The sequence below is a fragment of the Nerophis lumbriciformis genome, linkage group LG27, assembly GCF_033978685.3.
Source record: "Nerophis lumbriciformis linkage group LG27, RoL_Nlum_v2.1, whole genome shotgun sequence".
NCBI classification, from domain to species: Eukaryota; Metazoa; Chordata; class Actinopteri; order Syngnathiformes; family Syngnathidae; genus Nerophis; species Nerophis lumbriciformis.
The window spans coordinates 13658890-13677791 of record NC_084574.2 but is presented as its reverse complement, the minus strand read 5'-3'; the positions used below and the strand labels follow the sequence as shown (position 1 = coordinate 13677791).

The following is an 18902-nucleotide window of genomic DNA, read 5'->3' as shown; positions in this document are numbered from 1 at the left end:
CCCACTATCAGAGCCAACTCACCACTAGGTGGTGATCGGTGCAAAGATCTCTTTACCTCTCTTTACCCGAGTGTCCAAAACATGAGTCAGCAAATCCGATGACACAACCACAAAGTCGATCATGGAACTGTAACCTCGGGTGTCCCGGTGCCAAGTGCACATATGGACACCCTTATGGTAATGTTGCGTGAGCGCAAACAACAGTCAGGACTCATCACCCCCATCCCGAAAGTGTAGGGTATCTACCCTCTTGTCTATTGGGTTGAACTACAACATACAGGCTCTGAGCTGCGGGGCAACAAGTATTTCCACCCCCACCCGTCGCCTCTCACTGCTTGCAATGCCAGAGTGGAAGAGAGTCCAGCCTCTCTCAAGAGATCTGGTTCCAGAGACCTTACTGTGCATCGAAGCTAGTCCTACTAGATCTTGCCGGAACTTCTCCAGTTAGCGCACAAGCTCAGGTTCCTTACCCCCAGCGAGGTGACGTTCCGTGTCCCAAGAGCTAGCTTCCGTAGCGAAGGATCGGACCGCCAAAAGCCCTGCCTTCGACTGTGGCCCAGCTCACATTTCCCCTGACCTCTATGCCCCCTCCTATGAGTGGTGAGCCCATTGGAGGGGGACCCACTTTGCCTCTTCTGGCTGTGCCCGGCCGGGCCCCCATGAGGACACCGAGCCCCACCTTCATGCCTGGCTCCAGAGGCGGGCCCCGGTGGCACGTTTTCTGGCGAGGAAAAACTGTGTCCTTGTTCGTTTATTTTCATAGAGGTCTTTGAGCTGCTGTTTGTCTGCTTCCATACCTAGGACCTGTTTTTCCTGGGGGACCCTACCAGGGGGCAAAGAAGCCCCCGGATAACAGAGCTCCCAGATCATTGGGACACTCAAACTCCTCTACCACGATAAGTTGGCAGCTCAGAGAGGATTTGGCACCTAAGCCTACCAGAGGAATTCATCAGATCTCTGCCAAATTTGAGCTACATACAATAGATGGATGGTAGATTTCAAAGCATTTATTTTTATGATAGCATGTGGGTGGAGTTAAACTTTGAAGACTGATGATTGTTCAGCCTTTTTGCTCCTTGATCAAATCTTGGCTAAAAGTCTGTATTATTAATGTACTTTTCACAAAGTCCTATCCTATGTGATTATATGTTGTAGTTCGATCCAACATTGCCCATTTTTTGAAGTTCTTACCTACCAAAATACAACTGAATGGGGAAAATATGAAAGATTGAACTTCTTGTAGTCTTGTTACTTTCCTTAGTAACAGGACTACCATCTTTCCAGAAATGACTTGTACGGCAGGCGGTGTGGCTCAAATGGTAGAGTGGTCATCCAGAAACTTAAGGTTCATGGTTCAAATCTGGCTTCTGCCATCCTAGTCACTGCCCTAGTGTTCTTGGGCATGATGCTTCAATTAAATGTAATCCATTATTTTTATTATTGTTATTATGCATAAACAGACCACTAAAGAAACACACCACCTTCAAAGCCAGTAAATATGTGTTGATTTTTTTTTTTTTACAACAAAAGGGTGTCAAAGAATGGTTACGTTTAACCTTCAAGGCTTGTGACAATGAAAATTGTGTCCACAGATTCCCAAAGGATGTAAAAACCTACGGGATTGAAAAGCAGTTCCTGTGGGGGAGGAGTTTGCTGGTTACACCAGTGTTGGAACCTGGAGTAGACTTTGTGGCGGGTTACTTCCCCGAGGGTCTGTGGTATGACTATTACACGGTAAGACTCACTCACACTGCCCTAGAGCTGAACTAGGAGTCATCACGTGTCATCTCCCCCAGGGTGACCCTTTAAAAAGCATGGGCGAAGAACTGCGACTCTCGGCTCCTCTGGACAAGATCAACCTGCATTTGAGGGAAGGATCTGTCATTCCAACGCAGGTTTGTCACATTTCCACAGTCTTATGTAGTTGTAGTGGAGAACTTTTGTTAACATTTGTGTTTCCTTGCACAGACGCCCAACCTGACCTTGTGGGTGAGCACTGGCCAGCCTCTTCATTTGCTCACTGCACTTTCCGACAATGGCACCGCCTGTGGCGATCTGTTCTGGGATGACGGCGAGAGTCTCGACACATTTGAGAACAACTACTATGCTTACATCGTCTTCAATGTGGCTCAGGTATGCACACGTGCTTGGTCCTTTTCCAACATTTAAGCCTACCCCAAAAGAGTTTACTCTCATAAGTAACTTCAATATAGTGCACAATTTAATTATAATAAAGTCCAATACAAGAGTTGCGTTGCTATTTCTGCCTTTTTAAAGGAGAACTGCATTTTTTTTTAAAATGTTTCCTATCATTCACAATCCTTATGTAAGACAAGCACACATATATTTTTCTTTTTTTTTATGCATTCTAAATAGTGAATAAATGCGAACAAATGTCCGCTTACAATGGAGCTAATGGGAGTCGCTCTACTCTGCCTATAAAGCCCTTAAAAACATCCAAACACCTCCATCAAGGTTTTATATACATGATGTAAGTATATATGTAATATGGGAACAGGTACATTCATATAAACATGTAATATTTGCATATTTTGCTAATTTTAAACATATGGCGGCACATTAATTTCACAAACGCATCATTACGTTCGCTTTTTCCTTCGACAACATCACTGGTTACTACTCGTTACAGACTTCATGAGAGACAACAAACTTTATGAAACATCACTTACTGTTCAGTGTCTGCTGTCACTGGGATGCCGACTTAATGAATATTGATATATTCCTGTTTACATGAAGAATGACTCTCAAAGAAAAAAAGGGGATGCAACAAAGTGTCTTTTTGTATCCCAAATTTGACCAACTTGTCGGGTTATTTCGTCATCCTTCTACTTTCAAAGTGGAAGATATTATTTATGATCTAGACTAAACTTTCACCATCTCCGATGCGAGAAAGCAGCTCACCATCTCATGACGTCAAAATAGCAGCAGCAAGCTCATTAGTTCTCTTTGACAATACGCAGCTAATAATGGATTGTCTGTGTTAGCGCTTACAATAACAAAATCACTAATACTTGGATAAAATTCAGGTCACAAAAGATAAATGGAGTATTGTTTGCAGTTTTTGAATGGTTATTTAGAGGGCTTAGTGGGCAGAATAGAAAACCTCCCATTGACTCCATTGTAAGCAGACTTGTATTTGTTGCATCTGTTTTCTTGTCTCATAATGATTGTGAACGATAGGAAACATTCCTAAAAGGTAATAATCACAACCATACATTACAGTATGTAAATGCTCTAAAGAGAACGTTATTTGGAAGCAACTTTATCTGATTTTGAGAAGTCTGAAATCAGAAAGTGGACAACTTGGTCTTTAATTACCATATTAAAGTACATTGTACAACACAGCAGGTGAGGAGTTAATTGTACACAACAGAATGACAACATGCTTGAGCTTTAGTGCGGGGGTCAGCAACCCGTGGCTCTAGAGCTGCATGCGGCTCTTCAGTGCCGCCCTAGTGGCTCTCTGGACCTCTTTCAGAGATGTGTGACAATGGAAAAAGATGAAGAAAAAATATATATTTTGTTTTAATATATTTTCTGCAGGAGAACAAACATGACACAAACCTTCCTAATTGTTAGAAATCCCACTGTTTATGTTATACATGCTTCACTGATGAGAGTGTTTGGCAAGCACCGTTTTGTCCTACTAATTTCAGCGATCCTTGATCTCATCGTAGTTTGTTTACATGTACAACTTTCTCCAATGCTGCCACAGAAAGACATGTTTTAAGCCAACACTCCTTCTTTGTCTCATTTTGTCCACCAAACGTTTTGTGCTGTGCATGAATACACAAAGGTGAGCTTTGTTGATGTTTTTGATTTGTTGGAGTGCTAATCAGGTATATTTGGTCAGTGCATGACTGCAAGCTAAGTGATACTAACATGCTATTTAGGCTAGCTGTATGTACACATTGCATCAATATGCCTCATTTGTAGGTATATTTGAGCTCATTTAATTTCCTTTACTTATGTCCTCTGTGTATTTAATATATATTTGCATGTCTCATGACACATTATGTGTTTGTAATATTGGCTGCATTTCTCATAGTTGTTTGTGTGCCATGTTGTTCCAGACCACAGCAAACGTTACCCAGCTTGCAAAGATTGTAATGATTCCATTAATAGAAGACAGCCTGCCATTTCCTTTTAACTTGGACACACACATCTATACTTTTGGCCATTCTGAGACAGTCATTTCCAGAAGTTATCTCATCGTGTGAGAAGCCTCCATTTTACTAATTTTACAATGTTGCAAAAATGTGTAGAATAAAAATTAAAATACAACATTTCTGTCAACGAGGATTTGCGCCAGCCTTTAATAGTAGGCTAATATAGACACTTACATCATGTGTTGCCTTCATTATAACACTTATATAAGGCTTTTATTTTTTTGCGGCTCCAGACAAATTTGTTTTTGTATTTTTTGGTCCAATATGGCTCTTTCAACATTTTGGGTTGCCGACCCCTGCACTAGTGCAACCAATATTTTTAAAGCGCATGCAAAGAGGTTGTTGCTGCATTCTGACCACTCATAGTACTTCAGATGGAGCTCCTGTCGTCTTATGGAGGTTGCCCACAGCCACAAATATTTTTTCACCTGGTGGTAATTTGAGACCCCGGTTAATTGCTATTGCAGACCATGCACTCAGCGACTCTAAGAAACTTTCACCTGTATAAAAGTTTATGACTTCATTTCGCAACTGGTTTTGTAGCAAACGATGACCTCGCAAGTGCTCCACAACCACGTGGAGGCCTCTTACATCACCGTGGAGTCTGCGTCCTTCTATGGCGTGAAGCAGATGCCAAGCAGAGTGCTAGTGAATGCCCAAGACACAGCCTTTACCTACAAAAGCAACCAGGTGAGTTCTAGTCAGAGATTCCAATTCCCTTAGAAATTTAGTGGGAATGCTGAGACATGCTAGTTGGCACAGTGGAAGCTCTGGAAACCAATATGAATATAGTGTATGTCAAATTAATTTTGTTATTTCCATCATGAAAGCTTTATTATAACAGTACAATTTTAAGTAACATTTTAACACACCAAAAGTTAAAAAAAAAAGAAGCTAAACGTGCAAGTGGAGTTGTTTTAAGTCTCGTCTTAAGACCCACTTTTATTCTTTGGCTTTTAACACTACGTGAGTTGTGTGGTCCTCTGTTGTCCTCTGTGTTTTTTTTTAATAAATTTTGATTTCTGTTTACTGTTTTAATTGGTTTTACCCTTTAAAATCGTTTTTAATCATATTTATTTTTATTGGTTTTATATTTATTTATTTTTTGTTTTTATTCAGTCATTGGTGGAGCTATGGATAATATTTGAATATTGTTTTTTTTAAATATTGTTTTTAATATTGTTGTGCTGCACTTTGGAAACATTTTTGTTGTTTAAATGTGCTATATAAATAAAGTGGATTGGATTGAATTGTTGCTTTGGATGTTCCCCTAGCTAAAGTATTGTGTAGTTAAGAGCAGTACATCACAACATATCATAGAAATCCCAATAAAACTATATTAAACTGAATCCTTATGGTCGTAAACAAAGTTGGATGATTACTAAAGAAAAAATAGGAGCTCAACAATCCTGAACAAACTGAACATTTTTTTTTATCTTGTTTGAGATGGAATCTTTTAAGAAATGCACCTGACATGTCTTGTCTTCACAGGTTCTAACGGTGGCAAATATCAGCCTGAACCTCAGTCAGAACTTCACCATCAGCTGGATGTGATCACTGCGGTGCTCTTGGCTGACGGTCAGTCCAAGTAGGCCGAAGTGTTTTCAAAATATATAGGAGCAAACATGCTAAATAGAACCACTTTACATTTGTGTTCTATTTGGTTTTAATAGCTGGGTTAGGAAGACTTCTGTGTCGCTGCGGAGGTTCTCAGAAATGATTGCGATTTACACCAAAGTACCCTATGACCTCCACCAAGGAAGTTTTTGTGTGAGTGTTCTTGCCTTGTTCTATTTATCTAGGAAAAAAACAGCAGGAAATTCCCATTATTGGTGACCATGCACACACTTATGACCAATTGTACAAAAAATGTCCACAAACAGCCGAAGTTGCAAGGTCTGTAGCGTTAATAGGAATCCTCACATATGGTAAGTTATATTTTTAAAGCTTTGGCGCTCTTAAAGATATTTGTGTGTGTGCATTCATTCATGGTCGGTCCCAACTTGCAACTGCTGCCTTACACTGTTTGAGCCAATCCGTGTATTCCTGAAGGTTCTTCCCTGTATAAAGATGTGATGTCAGGGTGTGAATGCTGCTACTTTTGCACTAAATAATCAGACACTGATGCCTTGTGATTTTTCATTTTGTTGTATAATTATTTAACTCAATTTGAATGTTTTCTTTCTTGCTTCGTGTAGTGTGCCGGAGCTCTCCATCAGCAATAAAGTTTGTTTTAAAAATAACGAACTTGTACTTCTTACTGTAGGCAGATGGAGGGCAGCAAAGCGCCATTTTTTTCATTAAACTTCACATGGCATCACTAAAGAATAACAAGACAATAAGGATAACTAAAGAGGCAAATCTGTTTTACTTTGACAACTGGCGTTGGTCCCTTTACATATTATAAATGTTATAAAGAAGCTCTTTGTACGGTTATACCGAATAATAATCAAAAGCTGTCTCACCATTGCAGCCACATAAGAGCAAAAGTCAATAAGGACTGTTTTTACATGCAGTGTGAAGACCGCTAATGAGTGTAGAACCTGAAACATGTCTTGAGGCCTTCGAAAAGCCAAAGCCCCTCATCAAAGTCAGTCCAACGATAAAGCCCGTGCTGGAAAGCAGAAGCGTCTCGTTCACATGCTAACTGTTTCCAGATGGCACATAAATCACTTATTCATTGGTTACAGGGGCCGGGGCAGAGAAAAGGGCAGCGGGGGTCTGTCAAAAGCATTCTGTTCTTCTGACAAGGGCATTTCCTGTCTGGATTTGGGAGGATTAGGTGTGTGTGTGAGGGGGTGCTGGACGGACGGGGGTGGCGGTCTTTCACATGGTGACCTCCCAGACATTAGACACTTTGTGGTTTAGGGAAAAAACTCTAAAAACAGATTTCTTCTCACACCCGCCATCCCCCACCATGTTGCTAAACGTGGCGCTTTTGCAGTCTTAACACAATCGCGACAAGGCAAAACCACGTGTGCATATTTTCCCTTTTGGTCTTCCTGTGTTGAGTCCATGAGGAAGAGTGGGAGGACATTTTTGTGTAATCTTCGCTTCCCAATAAGAACGTATGAGATAAGAGATATAAAACTGTTTGGGCCTTAGGGGAAGTTGAATCGAGATCAGATTTAGGGATGCTTTTTAACAGAAAATGTGTTTAGACCGGAGATTTTAAACAGGGGGGGTCTTTGACCCCTAAGGGGTCCGAGGAGTTACTGCAGTGGGTAGTGACATTTTTGGTCGATTAAACATTTTATTTTATATTTAACTATTTTCTTTAATATTCCCTATAAAACATTTTTTTTTACTAATTTGACAAGCTGTAGAAAATAGATGGATGGATGGAACTAACTTTAAATACATGCATAAAAAACTACAAAATATATAATTATTAATAATGAAAATAAATATGCTTAATAAAACATGAATAAATAAACCGGTGTATCATTTTAATATCTTAGTATTGGACAAGTTACCTTTCCGGCCAGTTCAAACCACAATTTTACAAGATACAGTACAGGCCAAAAAGTTTGGACACCCCTTCTCATTCAATGCGTTTTATTTATTTTCATGACTATTTACATTGTAGATTGTCACTGAAGGCATCAAAACTATGAATGAACACATGTGGAGTTATGTACTTTACAAAAAAAGGTGAAATAACTGCAAACATGTTTTATATTCTAGTTTTCTTCAAAATAGCCACCCTTCGCTTTGGTTACTGCTTTGCACACTCTTGGCATTCTCTCGATGAGCTTCAAGAGGTAGTCACCTGAAATGGTTTTCACTTCACAGGTGTGCTCGAAGCTCATTGAGAGAATGCCAAGAGTGTGCAAAGGGTGGCTATTTTGAAGGAAGTAGAATATAAAACATGTTTTCAGTTATTTCACCTTTTTTTGTTAAGTACATAACTCCACATGTGTTCATTCATAGTTTTGATGCCTTCAGTGACAATCTACAATGTAGATAGTCGTGAAAATAAAGAGAACACATTTAATGAGGAGAAGGTGTGTCCAAACTTTTGGCCTGTACTGTATATAGGTAGGGGGCCCCACGCCATCTCTCCATCTGTTTGGGGGTCCTCGGCGTAGAAAACGCTAAATAACCCTGGTAAGTTAAAAATGCAATACTATTATTGAGGATTTTTTTCCATCCATCCATCCATTTTCTACCACTTGTCCCTCTCTTGGGGTGCTGGAGCCTATCATAGCTGCACTAGGGCGGAAGTTGGGGTACACCCTGGACAAGTGGCCACCTCATCACAGGCAACATTCACACTCACACACTAGGGCCAATTTAATGTTTCCAGTCAACCTATCCCCAGGTCTTTGTTTATAAATGCTAATAAATAATGTATAGAAACAATATATAGCAGATCTTTGACTTTGTTTCAGGTAAAGTCCTTAAATATAGCACAGCTCTCCCCCAGGAAAGTACTTTTTTAAAAACGGCACTCATTTCATATAGATCAGGGGTGTCATGAAGGAAAATATGTCCACACGCGGTCCGGACTATATTAATCATGGCATTAAAACTAAAAAATAAAGACAACTTCAAATTGTTTTATTTGTCTTACTTTGGCCAAAAATAGAACAAACACATTCTGAAAATATTACAATAAAAATACAGGAAAAAATACCGGCAGTGGTAAAGTTTAGATCCATGAATGAAAGAAGAAAGTGAATGAATGTTTATAACTGAATATTATTATTATTATTATAGAGGTTTATTTGAAATAGGGACAGATACAAAAACATAGACATCTGAAACAGTTATCCAATGTATGCATCATAGTGTTTGTAGCCAAAGCTAATTTACAACACTTGTCCCCACCAACAACACAGATCCAACATCATTAAAATAGGAAAATAAAAAATAGAATAAGGCAAAGATGAGTCGATAATAATTATAATAGAAATAATACAGACAAAGTGCAGACTAGATAAAAAACAATTTGTAAAAATTTGTAAAAACTAAACATGGGAACACGATTGTTGCTCAACTAGCCATAATTTTGTTTGTTTTTTGAAAGTGCAGGTATACTTTTCAAAGTGTCAGGTAAAGAGTTCCATAGTTGTGGTCCTTTTATTGAAAAGGCAATACATATCAAATACATTTACATATGCGTAAATATTTGTTTTCTTTTGTATTATTTGTTTTATTGAATGAAGTAACGTTTATGACAACCTTTTTCCAAAACGCAATATAGAATGTGAGATATAACAGGATAATGCATACATACATTTGTTTTCAGAACGCTTACAAAAAAGTGGGACCCCATTCCTATGACTTGATGGCCCATTTTGAAAATTCCTAGCGCCAACACTGATGGAGTATTGGTGCGTGCAAAACAGCAGCAGGCGGCTGTGGCCTGCGGGCCGGTTCTAATACTAATCAAATATCCCAGGGGATCATTCATTCGCGGGCCGGATCTGGCCCTCGGGCCTTGACTTTGACACTGCTGATATAGATCTGACGCTTTTCAGTTCATAATAATGTAGAACCACAGGAGTGCATGACTATTTAAGACAAACAATGCCGTGTCCAGTCAGCGGTGGGATGTAGTGTAGGTATCGTAAATGAGATAATAGCCAGTGTGCCCCCGCCTTATCACCGCCGCCTGATGTTGCATCTGTGCAGGTGTGTAGGTGTCAGGTGACTCTGACAAACGCACCCAACAGACAGGACGGGACAGGCTGACTGTGCACAGGCAGAGACCGCACCTAGTTACAATAACTGGTTCCTTATTTGTCCTTTAATAATAAAGACATTACACAACACCTCACTTGGCAGATACCTAACGGTGTGACCCATATGTTTATTTTAGACACATTGTGTTGAGTCTCCATTGCTAATTACACCGAGGGCTTCTTTAAATGATTTGTACACATACTTCAACATGTAGTGAGGACAGCCATTGCTTTAAGCCCCACCCACATTCTGCTAATGCGATGGTTTATGATAGCTATGAACTTAGTCATCAGCGTGCATGTTTTTTGTCAACATGCCGACCATTAAGTTGGCTTTTGAAAGTGGAGAGTTTGTGTTAGTTTTTAAAGTAGAATGAATAAAATAAAAGCCAAGACTATTACCATGAAGAGTAAAATATAAATTTTTACATGAATTTCATACTCTTATGTTGACTTCTGCAACTTTCCTTTATTGTGTAATTGTTTTTAGGTTTTTCCCTAAATGTGTATATTCCTTTTAATTAGAGATGTCTGATAATGGCTTTTTTTGCCAATATACGATCTTGTCCAACTCTTAATTACCGATTCCGATATCAACCGATACCGATATATACAGTCTTGGAATTAACACATTATTATGCCTAATTTTGTTGTGATGCCCCGCTGGATGCATTAAACAACGTAACAAGGTTTTCCAAAATAAATCAACTCAAGTTATGGAAAAAAAATGCCAACATGGCACTGCCATATTTATTATTGAAGTCACAAAGTGCATTATTTTTTTAAACATGCCTCAAAACAGCAGCTTGGAATTTGGGACATGCTCTCCCTGAGAGCATGAGGAGGTTGAGGTGGGCGGGGTTGAGGTGTGGGGGGGGGGGGGATTATTGGAGGATGTATATTGTAGCGTCCCGGAAGAGTTAGTGCTGCAAGGGGTTCTGGGTATTTGTTCTGTTGTGTTTATGTTGTGCTCCGGTGCGGATGTTCTCCCGAAATGTGTTTGTCATTCTTGTTTGGTGTGGGTTCACAGTGTGGCGCATATTTGTAACAGTGATAAAGTTGTTTATACGGCCACCCTCAGTGTGACCTGTATGGCTGTTGACCAAGTATGCCTTGCGTTCACTTGTGTGTGTGTGAAAAGCCGTAGACATTATGTGATTGGGCCGATACGCAAAAGCAATGCCTTTTAAGGTTTATTGGCGCTCTACTTCTCCCTACATCCGTGTACCACTTTGTACAGCGGTGTTTTAAAAAGTCATAAATTGTACTTTTTGAAACAGATACCGTGAATTTCTGATTATTACATTTTAAAGCATTTATCGGCCGATAATATCGGCAGTCCGATATTATCGGACATCTCTAGCCAAGGCATTACATAAAGAGAAGTGTTCTACGACTAGTGATGGGCAAGCTACCTGGAAAATGTAGTAAGCTAAGCTACAAATTACTCTCGATTCAATGTAGCTAATCTAAAGAGGAAACTATCCCCAGGGAATTTTAGTAAGCTGTCAAAAGTAGCTTGCAACTTCAAAGCTACATATTTAATGGCATTTATATTCATGGGCCCACATGTGTAATATCAATGTTAAAGTAACAGAATGTACAAGTGGGTCCATTACTGTTAACTATCTGTCATTTAGCTGTGGACACCCCACAACTAACTCTAGGGGTCCCCACGCCCCACTGTATGTATTTATATAGTTTGCCTTTTCTTTGGCTCCTCTCTGAGCTGCCACCTTAACGTGGTAGAGGAGTTTGCGTGTCCCAATGATCCTAGGAGCTATGTTGTCCGGGGGCTTTATGCCCCCTGGTAGGGTCTCCCAAGACAAACTGGTCCTAGGTGAGGGATCAGACAAAGAGCAGCTCGAAGACCTCTATGAAGAAAACAAGCAAGGAACCCAGATTTCCCTTGCCCGGACGCGGGTCACCGGGGCCTCCCTCTGGAGCCAGGCCCGGAGGTGGGGCACGATGGCGAGCGCCTGGTGGCCGGGCCTGTCCCCATGGGACCAAACAAGAGGCAACGTGGGTCCCCCCTCCAATGGGCTCACCACCCATAGCAGGGGTCATAGAGGTCGGGTGCGATGTGAGCTGGGCGGCAGCCGAGGGCAGGGCACTTGGCGGTCCGATCCTCGGCTACAGAAGCTAGCTCTTGGGACGTGGAACGTCACCTCGCTGGGGGGGAAGGAGCCTGAGCTAGTGCGCGAGGTGGAGAAGTTCCGGCTAGATATAGTCGGACTCACTTCGACGCACAGCAAGGGCTCTGGAACCAGTTCTCTCGAGAGGGGATGGACTCTCTTCCACTCTGGCGTTGCCGGCAGTGAGAGGCGACGGGCTGGGGTGGCAATTCTTGTTGCCCCCTGGCTCAGAGCCTGCACGTTGGAGTTCAACCCGGTGGACGAGAGGGTAGCTTCCCTCCGCCTTCGGGTGGGGGAACGGGTCCTGACTGTGGTTTGCGCTTACGCGCCAAACCGCAGCTCAGAGTACCCACCCTTTTTGGATTCACTCGAGGGAGTACTTGAGAGTGCTCCCCCGGGTGATTCCCTCGTTCTACTGGGGGACTTCAATGCTCATGTTGGCAGCGACAGTGAAACCTGGAGAGGCGTGATTGGGAAGAATGGCTGCCCGGATCTGAACCCGAGCGGTGTTATGTTATTGGACTTTTGTGCCCGTCACGGATTGTCCATAACGAACACCATGTTCAAACATAAGGGTGTCCATATGTGCACTTGGCACCAGGACACCCTAGGCCGCAGTTCCATGATCGACTTTGTAGTTGTGTCATCGGATTTGCGGCCTCATATTTTGGACACTCGGGTGAAGAGAGGGGCGGAGCTTTCTACCGATCACCACCTAGTGGTGAGTTGGCTGCGATGGTGGGGGAGGATGCCGGACAGACCTGGCAGGCCCAAACGCATTGTGAGGGTTTGCTGGGAACGTCTGGCAGAGTCTCCTGTCAGAGAGAGTTTCAATTCCCACCTCCGGAAGAACTTTGAACATGTCACGAGGGAGGTGCTGGACATTGAGTCCGAATGGACCATGTTCCGCGCCTCTATTGTCGAGGCGGCAGATTGGAGCTGTGGCCGCAAGGTAGTTGGTGCCTGTCGTGGCGGTAATCCTAGAACCCGTTGGTGGACACCGGCGGTGAGGGATGCCGTCAAGCTGAAGAAGGAGTCCTATCGGGTTTTTTTGGCTCATAGGACTCCTGAGGCAGCCGACAAGTACCGACAGGCCAAGCGGTGTGCGGCTTCAGCGGTCGCAGAGGCAAAAACTCGGACATGGGAGGAGTTCGGTGAGGCCATGGAAAACGACTTCCGGACGGCTTCGAAGCAATTCTGGACCACCATCCGCCGCCTCAGGAAGGGGAAGCAGTGCACTATCAACACCGTGTATGGCGAGGATGGTGTTCTGCTGACCTCGACTGCGGATGTTGTGGATCGGTGGAGGGAATACTTCGAAGACCTCCTCAATCCCACCAACACGTCTTCCTATGAGGAAGCAGTGCCTGGGGAGTCTGTGGTGGGTTCTCCTATTTCCGGGGCTGAGGTTGCTGAGGTAGTTAAAAAGCTCCTCGGTGGCAAGGCCCCTGGGGTGGATGAGATCCGCCCGGAGTTCCTTAAGGCTCTGGATGCTGTGGGGCTGTCTTGGTTGACAAGACTCTGCAGCATCGCGTGGACATCGGGGGCGGTGCCACTGGATTGGCAGACCGGGGTGGTGGTTCCTCTCTTTAAGAAGGGGAACCGGAGGGTGTGTTCTAACTATCGTGGGATCACACTCCTCAGCCTTCCCGGTAAGGTCTATTCAGGTGTACTGGAGAGGAGGCTACGCCGGATAGTCGAACCTCGGATTCAGGAGGAACAGTGTGGTTTTCGTCCTGGTCGTGGAACTGTGGACCAGCTCTATACTCTCCGCAGGGTCCTTGAGGGTGCATGGGAGTTTGCCCAACCAGTCTACATGTGTTTTGTGGACTTGGAGAAGGCATTCGACCGTGTCCCTCGGGAAGTCCTGTGGGGAGTGCTCAGAGAGTACGGGGTATCGGACTGTCTGATTGTGGCAGTCCGCTCCCTGTATGATCAGTGCCAGAGCTTGGTCCGCATTGCCGGTAGTAAGTCGGACACGTTTCCAGTGAGGGTTGGACTCCGCCAAGGCTGCCCTTTGTCACCGATTCTGTTCATAACTTTTATGGACAGAATTTCTAGGCGCAGTCAAGGCGTTGAGGGGATCTGGTTTGGTGGCTGCAGGATTAGGTCTCTGCTTTTTGCAGATGATGTGGTCCTGATGGCTTCATCTGGCCAGGATCTTCAGCTCTCACTGGATCGGTTCGCAGCTGAGTGTGAAGCGACTGGGATGAGAATCAGCACCTCCAAGTCCGAGTCCATGGTTCTCGCCCGGAAAAGGGTGGAGTGCCATCTCCGGGTTGGAGAGGAGATCTTGCCCCAAGTGGAGGAGTTCAAGTACCTCGGAGTCTTGTTCACGAGTGAGGGAAGAGTGGATCGTGAGATCGACAGGCGGATCGGTGCGGCGTCTTCAGTAATGCGGACGCTGTATCGATCCATTGTGGTGAAGAAGGAGCTGAGCCGGAAGGCAAAGCTCTCAATTTACCGGTCGATCTACGTTCCCATCCTCACCTATGGTCATGAGCTTTGGGTTATGACCGAAAGGACAAGATCACGGGTACAAGCGGCCGAAATGAGTTTCCTCCGCCGGGTGGCGAGGCTCTCCCTTAGAGATAGGGTGAGAAGCTCTGCCATCCGGGAGGAGCTCAAAGTAAAGCCGCTGCTCCTCCACATCGAGAGGAGCCAGATGAGGTGGTTCGGGCATCTGGTCAGGATGCCACCCGAACGCCTCCTTAGGGAGGTGTTTAGGGCACGTCCGACCGGTAGGAGGCCGCGGGGAAGACCCAGGACACGTTGGGAAGACTATGTCTCCCGGCTGGCCTGGGAACGCCTCGGGGTCCCCCGGGAGGAGCTGGATGAAGTGGCTGGGGAGAGGGAAGTCTGGGCTTCCCTGCTTAGGCTGCTGCCCCCGCGACCCGACCTCGGATAAGCGGAAGAAGATGGATGGATGGATGGATGGCCTTTTCTTTGGCCCACTCCCATAATGTTACTATTTTTCTCTACCTACAGTAAAAAAAACAAAAAAAACAGCATCTATCTATATCTTGACAAAAAAAATCTTGTTACTGCCCATCACTGTCTACGACGTGGAGACTCAAATATATCTGTTGTTGTTACTGAAACACAGGTTTAATGCCCTAAACAAACATGGTGATATACACTATAAAGAGCTTTAAACAGTTTAGACTAAAGCATGGTTTGTTTTGTCTCTCAGATGTAGATAATGGTAATGTTAAAATGAGTATAAATTTCTTCAAATGTTTTTCAAAGCATACAAAACTAACAGTTCATAGATTTACCATAAAGAGTAAAATATACATTTTTACATGAATTTCATACTCTTGGTGACTTCTGCAACTTTCCTTTATTGTGTAATTGTTTTTAAGTTTTTCCCTAATTGTGTATATACCTTTTGATTAGAGATGTCTGATAATGGCTTTTTTGCCGATATTCCGATATTGTCCAACTCTTAATTACCGATTCCGATATCAACCGATACCGATATATACAGTCGTGGAATTAACACATTATTATGCCTAATTTTGTTGTGATGCCCCGCTGGATGCATTAAACCAGGGGTCGGCAACCCGCGGCTCTAGAGCCGCATGCGGCTCTTTAGCGCCGCCCTAGTGGCTCTCTGGAGCTTTTTCGAAAATGTAAGAAAAATGGAAAAAGATGAGGGGGAAAAATATATTTTTTGTTTTAATATGGTTTCTGTAGGAGGACAAACATGACACAAACCTCCCTAATTGTTATAAAGCACACTGTTTATATTAAACCTGCGTCACTGATTCGAGTATTTGGCGAGCGCCGTTTTGTCCTACTAATTATGGCGGTCCTTGAACTCACAGTAGTTTGTTTACATGTATAACTTTCTCCGACTTTCTAGGACGTGTTTTATGCCACTTCTTTTTCTGTCTCATTTTGTCCACCAAACTTTTAAGGTTGTGCATGAATGCACAAAGGTGAGTTTTGTTGATGTTATTGACTTGTGTGGAGTGCTAATCAGACATATCTGGTCACTGCATGACTGCAAGCTAATTGATGCTAACATGCTATTTAGGCTAGCTATATGTACATATTGTACATATACATCATTATGCCTCATTTGTAGCTATATTTGAGGTCATTTAGTTTCCTTTAAGTCCTCTTAATTCAATTTATATCTCATGACACACTATCTCTATGTAATATGGCTTTTAATTTTTTGCGGCTCAAGACAGATTTGTTTTTGTATTTTTGGTCCAATATGGCTCTTTCAACATTTTGGGTTGCCGACCCCTGCATTAAACAATGTAACAAGGTTTTCCAAAATAAATCAACTCAAGTTATGGAAAAAAAATGCCAACATGGCACTGCCATATTTATTATTGAAGTCACAAAGTGCATTATTTTTTTTAACATGCCTCAAAACAGCAGCTTGGAATTTGGGACATGCTCTCCCTGAGATAATCCTGATACCCACTACAACTATGAGAAATACTATACTTTGACTTTCACAAAGTGCTTTTTTTTTTTTTTTTTAAACATGCCTCAAAACAACAGCTACAAAAACAATGAAGGCACACAGCTTCAGTCCAGAGTATACTAGAGTAATAAAGTAAACGATAACATAGTCCTCCTTTAGTGCAAGACTGCCTGGCATACAGTATAACAGGAAATTATAAACTGGGCTCAATCTAAACAGTCAATATGGGCATCTACATCAACTATATGATTTGCCTGAGAAGCTGGACAGGACAAAAAAAGCTTAAAAAACAAACAAAAACTTTTTGAAACAAATACCGATAATTTCCGATGTTACATTTTTAAAGCATTTATTGGCCGATAATATCGGCAGTCCGATATTATGGGACATCTCTACTTTGAATGTAATATGGTAATGGTGTTAATTTATTTGATGCATGCATACAATTAAAATGTGATAAATTACATATTTCCAGTTTTTCTCATTGCAACATGTCAGAAAATGAGTAGAAAGAAGCAGAATTGCTAACACATTTGTTTGTTCACTTCCTGTACTCACTCTATAACACAAAGTTCTCACAAAAGTTACATTGTGATTCACGCAATAAATACATTAATAATACATTACATAATGTTCTATTTTTTTATAATGTTCAGGAAGTTTATCAGGCTCATCTTCTTTGTACTTTGTAAACACTTGAAGTTTGAACAGTTTCTTAATCTGGATAATTTCTTTTACTTTAGTAGATTCTTAGTCCTGTACTTGTTTTTCCTTTTTTTACAAAGTACATTTGAGAACTTTTCCATTTCTGGTATCAATAAAAAAAAAAGGTTCAATATAAAAATACTGGGAAATAAATGTCATTATAGAAAATGAAATGGTGACCCAAGACTTTTACACAGTGCTGCTTAATAAGGAAACCAATTATGAAAATGTAATAATCATATACTGTGATGCTAATTGCTGACTGACCCCCACCCAAGCAGATGATTCCGTGGTATTGATATGGTGTTTGTGTTTTGTTTGTGCAATATGTTATTTTTTTTATTTTTTTCCGTGTTTTACTTTTGTAGCTGTATCTAGAAAAGGCTCAGCTGGTTGCATCAGCTCTGTGCTCTTTTAATATATTTTATGTCCTTTGTGTTCTTTAATGTTTCCCTCTTGTGTTTATGAGGTTTTTTTTTTTTTACCATAGTAGTTTTTTGTGGACTTTTGGTATGTGCACTGCAACCACATACAGTCATTTCCCCATTTGTGGGATAAATAACGTCCATCCTAATTAACGTTCAGTTGGACAGATGTGACGTTCGCGAACGAACAAGTCTTTTGAAGGGATCTTTGAAGTGAATGATGCAAACCGATTCCCAGTTTTGAGCAGTTCGTTTGGCAGACCTTTTTTTTTTAATCCATCCATCCATCCATTTCCTACCGATTGTCCCTTTTTTATGCACATGCAAACGGTGACTGCCTACTCTGGACAAGAAAATTAATCCGAGTTAAAGGAAATGTAACATTAGGATGAACTTTTTTTTATTTATTTTTTAACGATTTTTACATATAAAATACAGAATTATACATCTGTATATTTTTGTATTATTTTTTTATATATATATTTTTTCCCCATTTGGATTCACTTTTCGGGTTCGTCATTCTAAAGTGCACATTAGAGTGTCCGCCCTGAGATGGGTAGGTTGTGAGTTCAAACCCCGGCCGAGTCATACCAAAGACTATAAAAATGGGAGCCATTACTTCCCTGCTTGGCACTCAGCATCAAGGGTTGGAATTGGGGGTTAAATCACCAAAATGATTTGCGGGCGCGGCCACCGCTGCTGCCCACTGCTCCCCTCACCTCCCTGGGGGTCATCAAGGGTGATGGGTCAAATGCAGAGAATAATTTCGCCACACCTAGTGTGTGTGTGACAATCATTGGCGCTTTAACTTGAACTTTAACACAACAGGTTTATTGTTCTCACATTTTTATGTCTTAGTTTTTTTTCATACTTTTTGCATGCATTAATGCATGTTATTCTTATTTATTTGTGTATTTTATTATTTATTGTTAAAATGCTCCTTTTATTTAGGCAAGTAATTTTTCAAACTACTGTATTTTTCGCAGTATAAGTCGCACCGGCCGAAAATGCATAACAAAGAAGGAAAAAAACATATATAAGTCGCATTTTTGGGGGGAAATTGATTTGATAAAACCCAACACCAAGAATAGACATTTGAAAGGCAATTTAAAATAAATAAAGAATAGTGAACAACAGGCTGAATAAGTGTACGTTATATGAGGCATAAATAACCAACTGAGAACGTGCCTGGTATGTTAACGTAACATATTATGGTAAGAGGCATTCAAATAACTATAACATATAGAACATGCTATACGTTTACCAAACAATCTGTCACTCCTAATCGCTAAATCCCATGAAATCTTATA

At 41.8% G+C, this 18902-nt stretch overlaps 1 protein-coding gene across 5 annotated transcripts in view; it reads left to right on the top strand.

The window, feature by feature from the left end:
* The window catches only part of gaa2 (alpha glucosidase 2), a 28899-nt gene extending 22466 nt beyond the window's left edge, over nt 1–6433 (top strand). For all 5 annotated transcript variants that reach the window (XM_072916372.1, XM_061922830.2, XM_061922828.2 and 2 more), the window contains exons 17-21: nt 1593–1734; nt 1797–1895; nt 1969–2133; nt 4734–4880; nt 5682–6433. In XM_072916372.1, the coding sequence (XP_072772473.1) occupies nt 1593–1734; nt 1797–1895; nt 1969–2133; nt 4734–4880; nt 5682–5744 (616 nt within the window). In that variant the 3' untranslated portion in view covers nt 5745–6433. The remainder of the gene's footprint in view (nt 1–1592; nt 1735–1796; nt 1896–1968; nt 2134–4733; nt 4881–5681) is intronic.
* The last annotated feature ends 12469 nt before the right edge of the window (nt 6434–18902 follow it).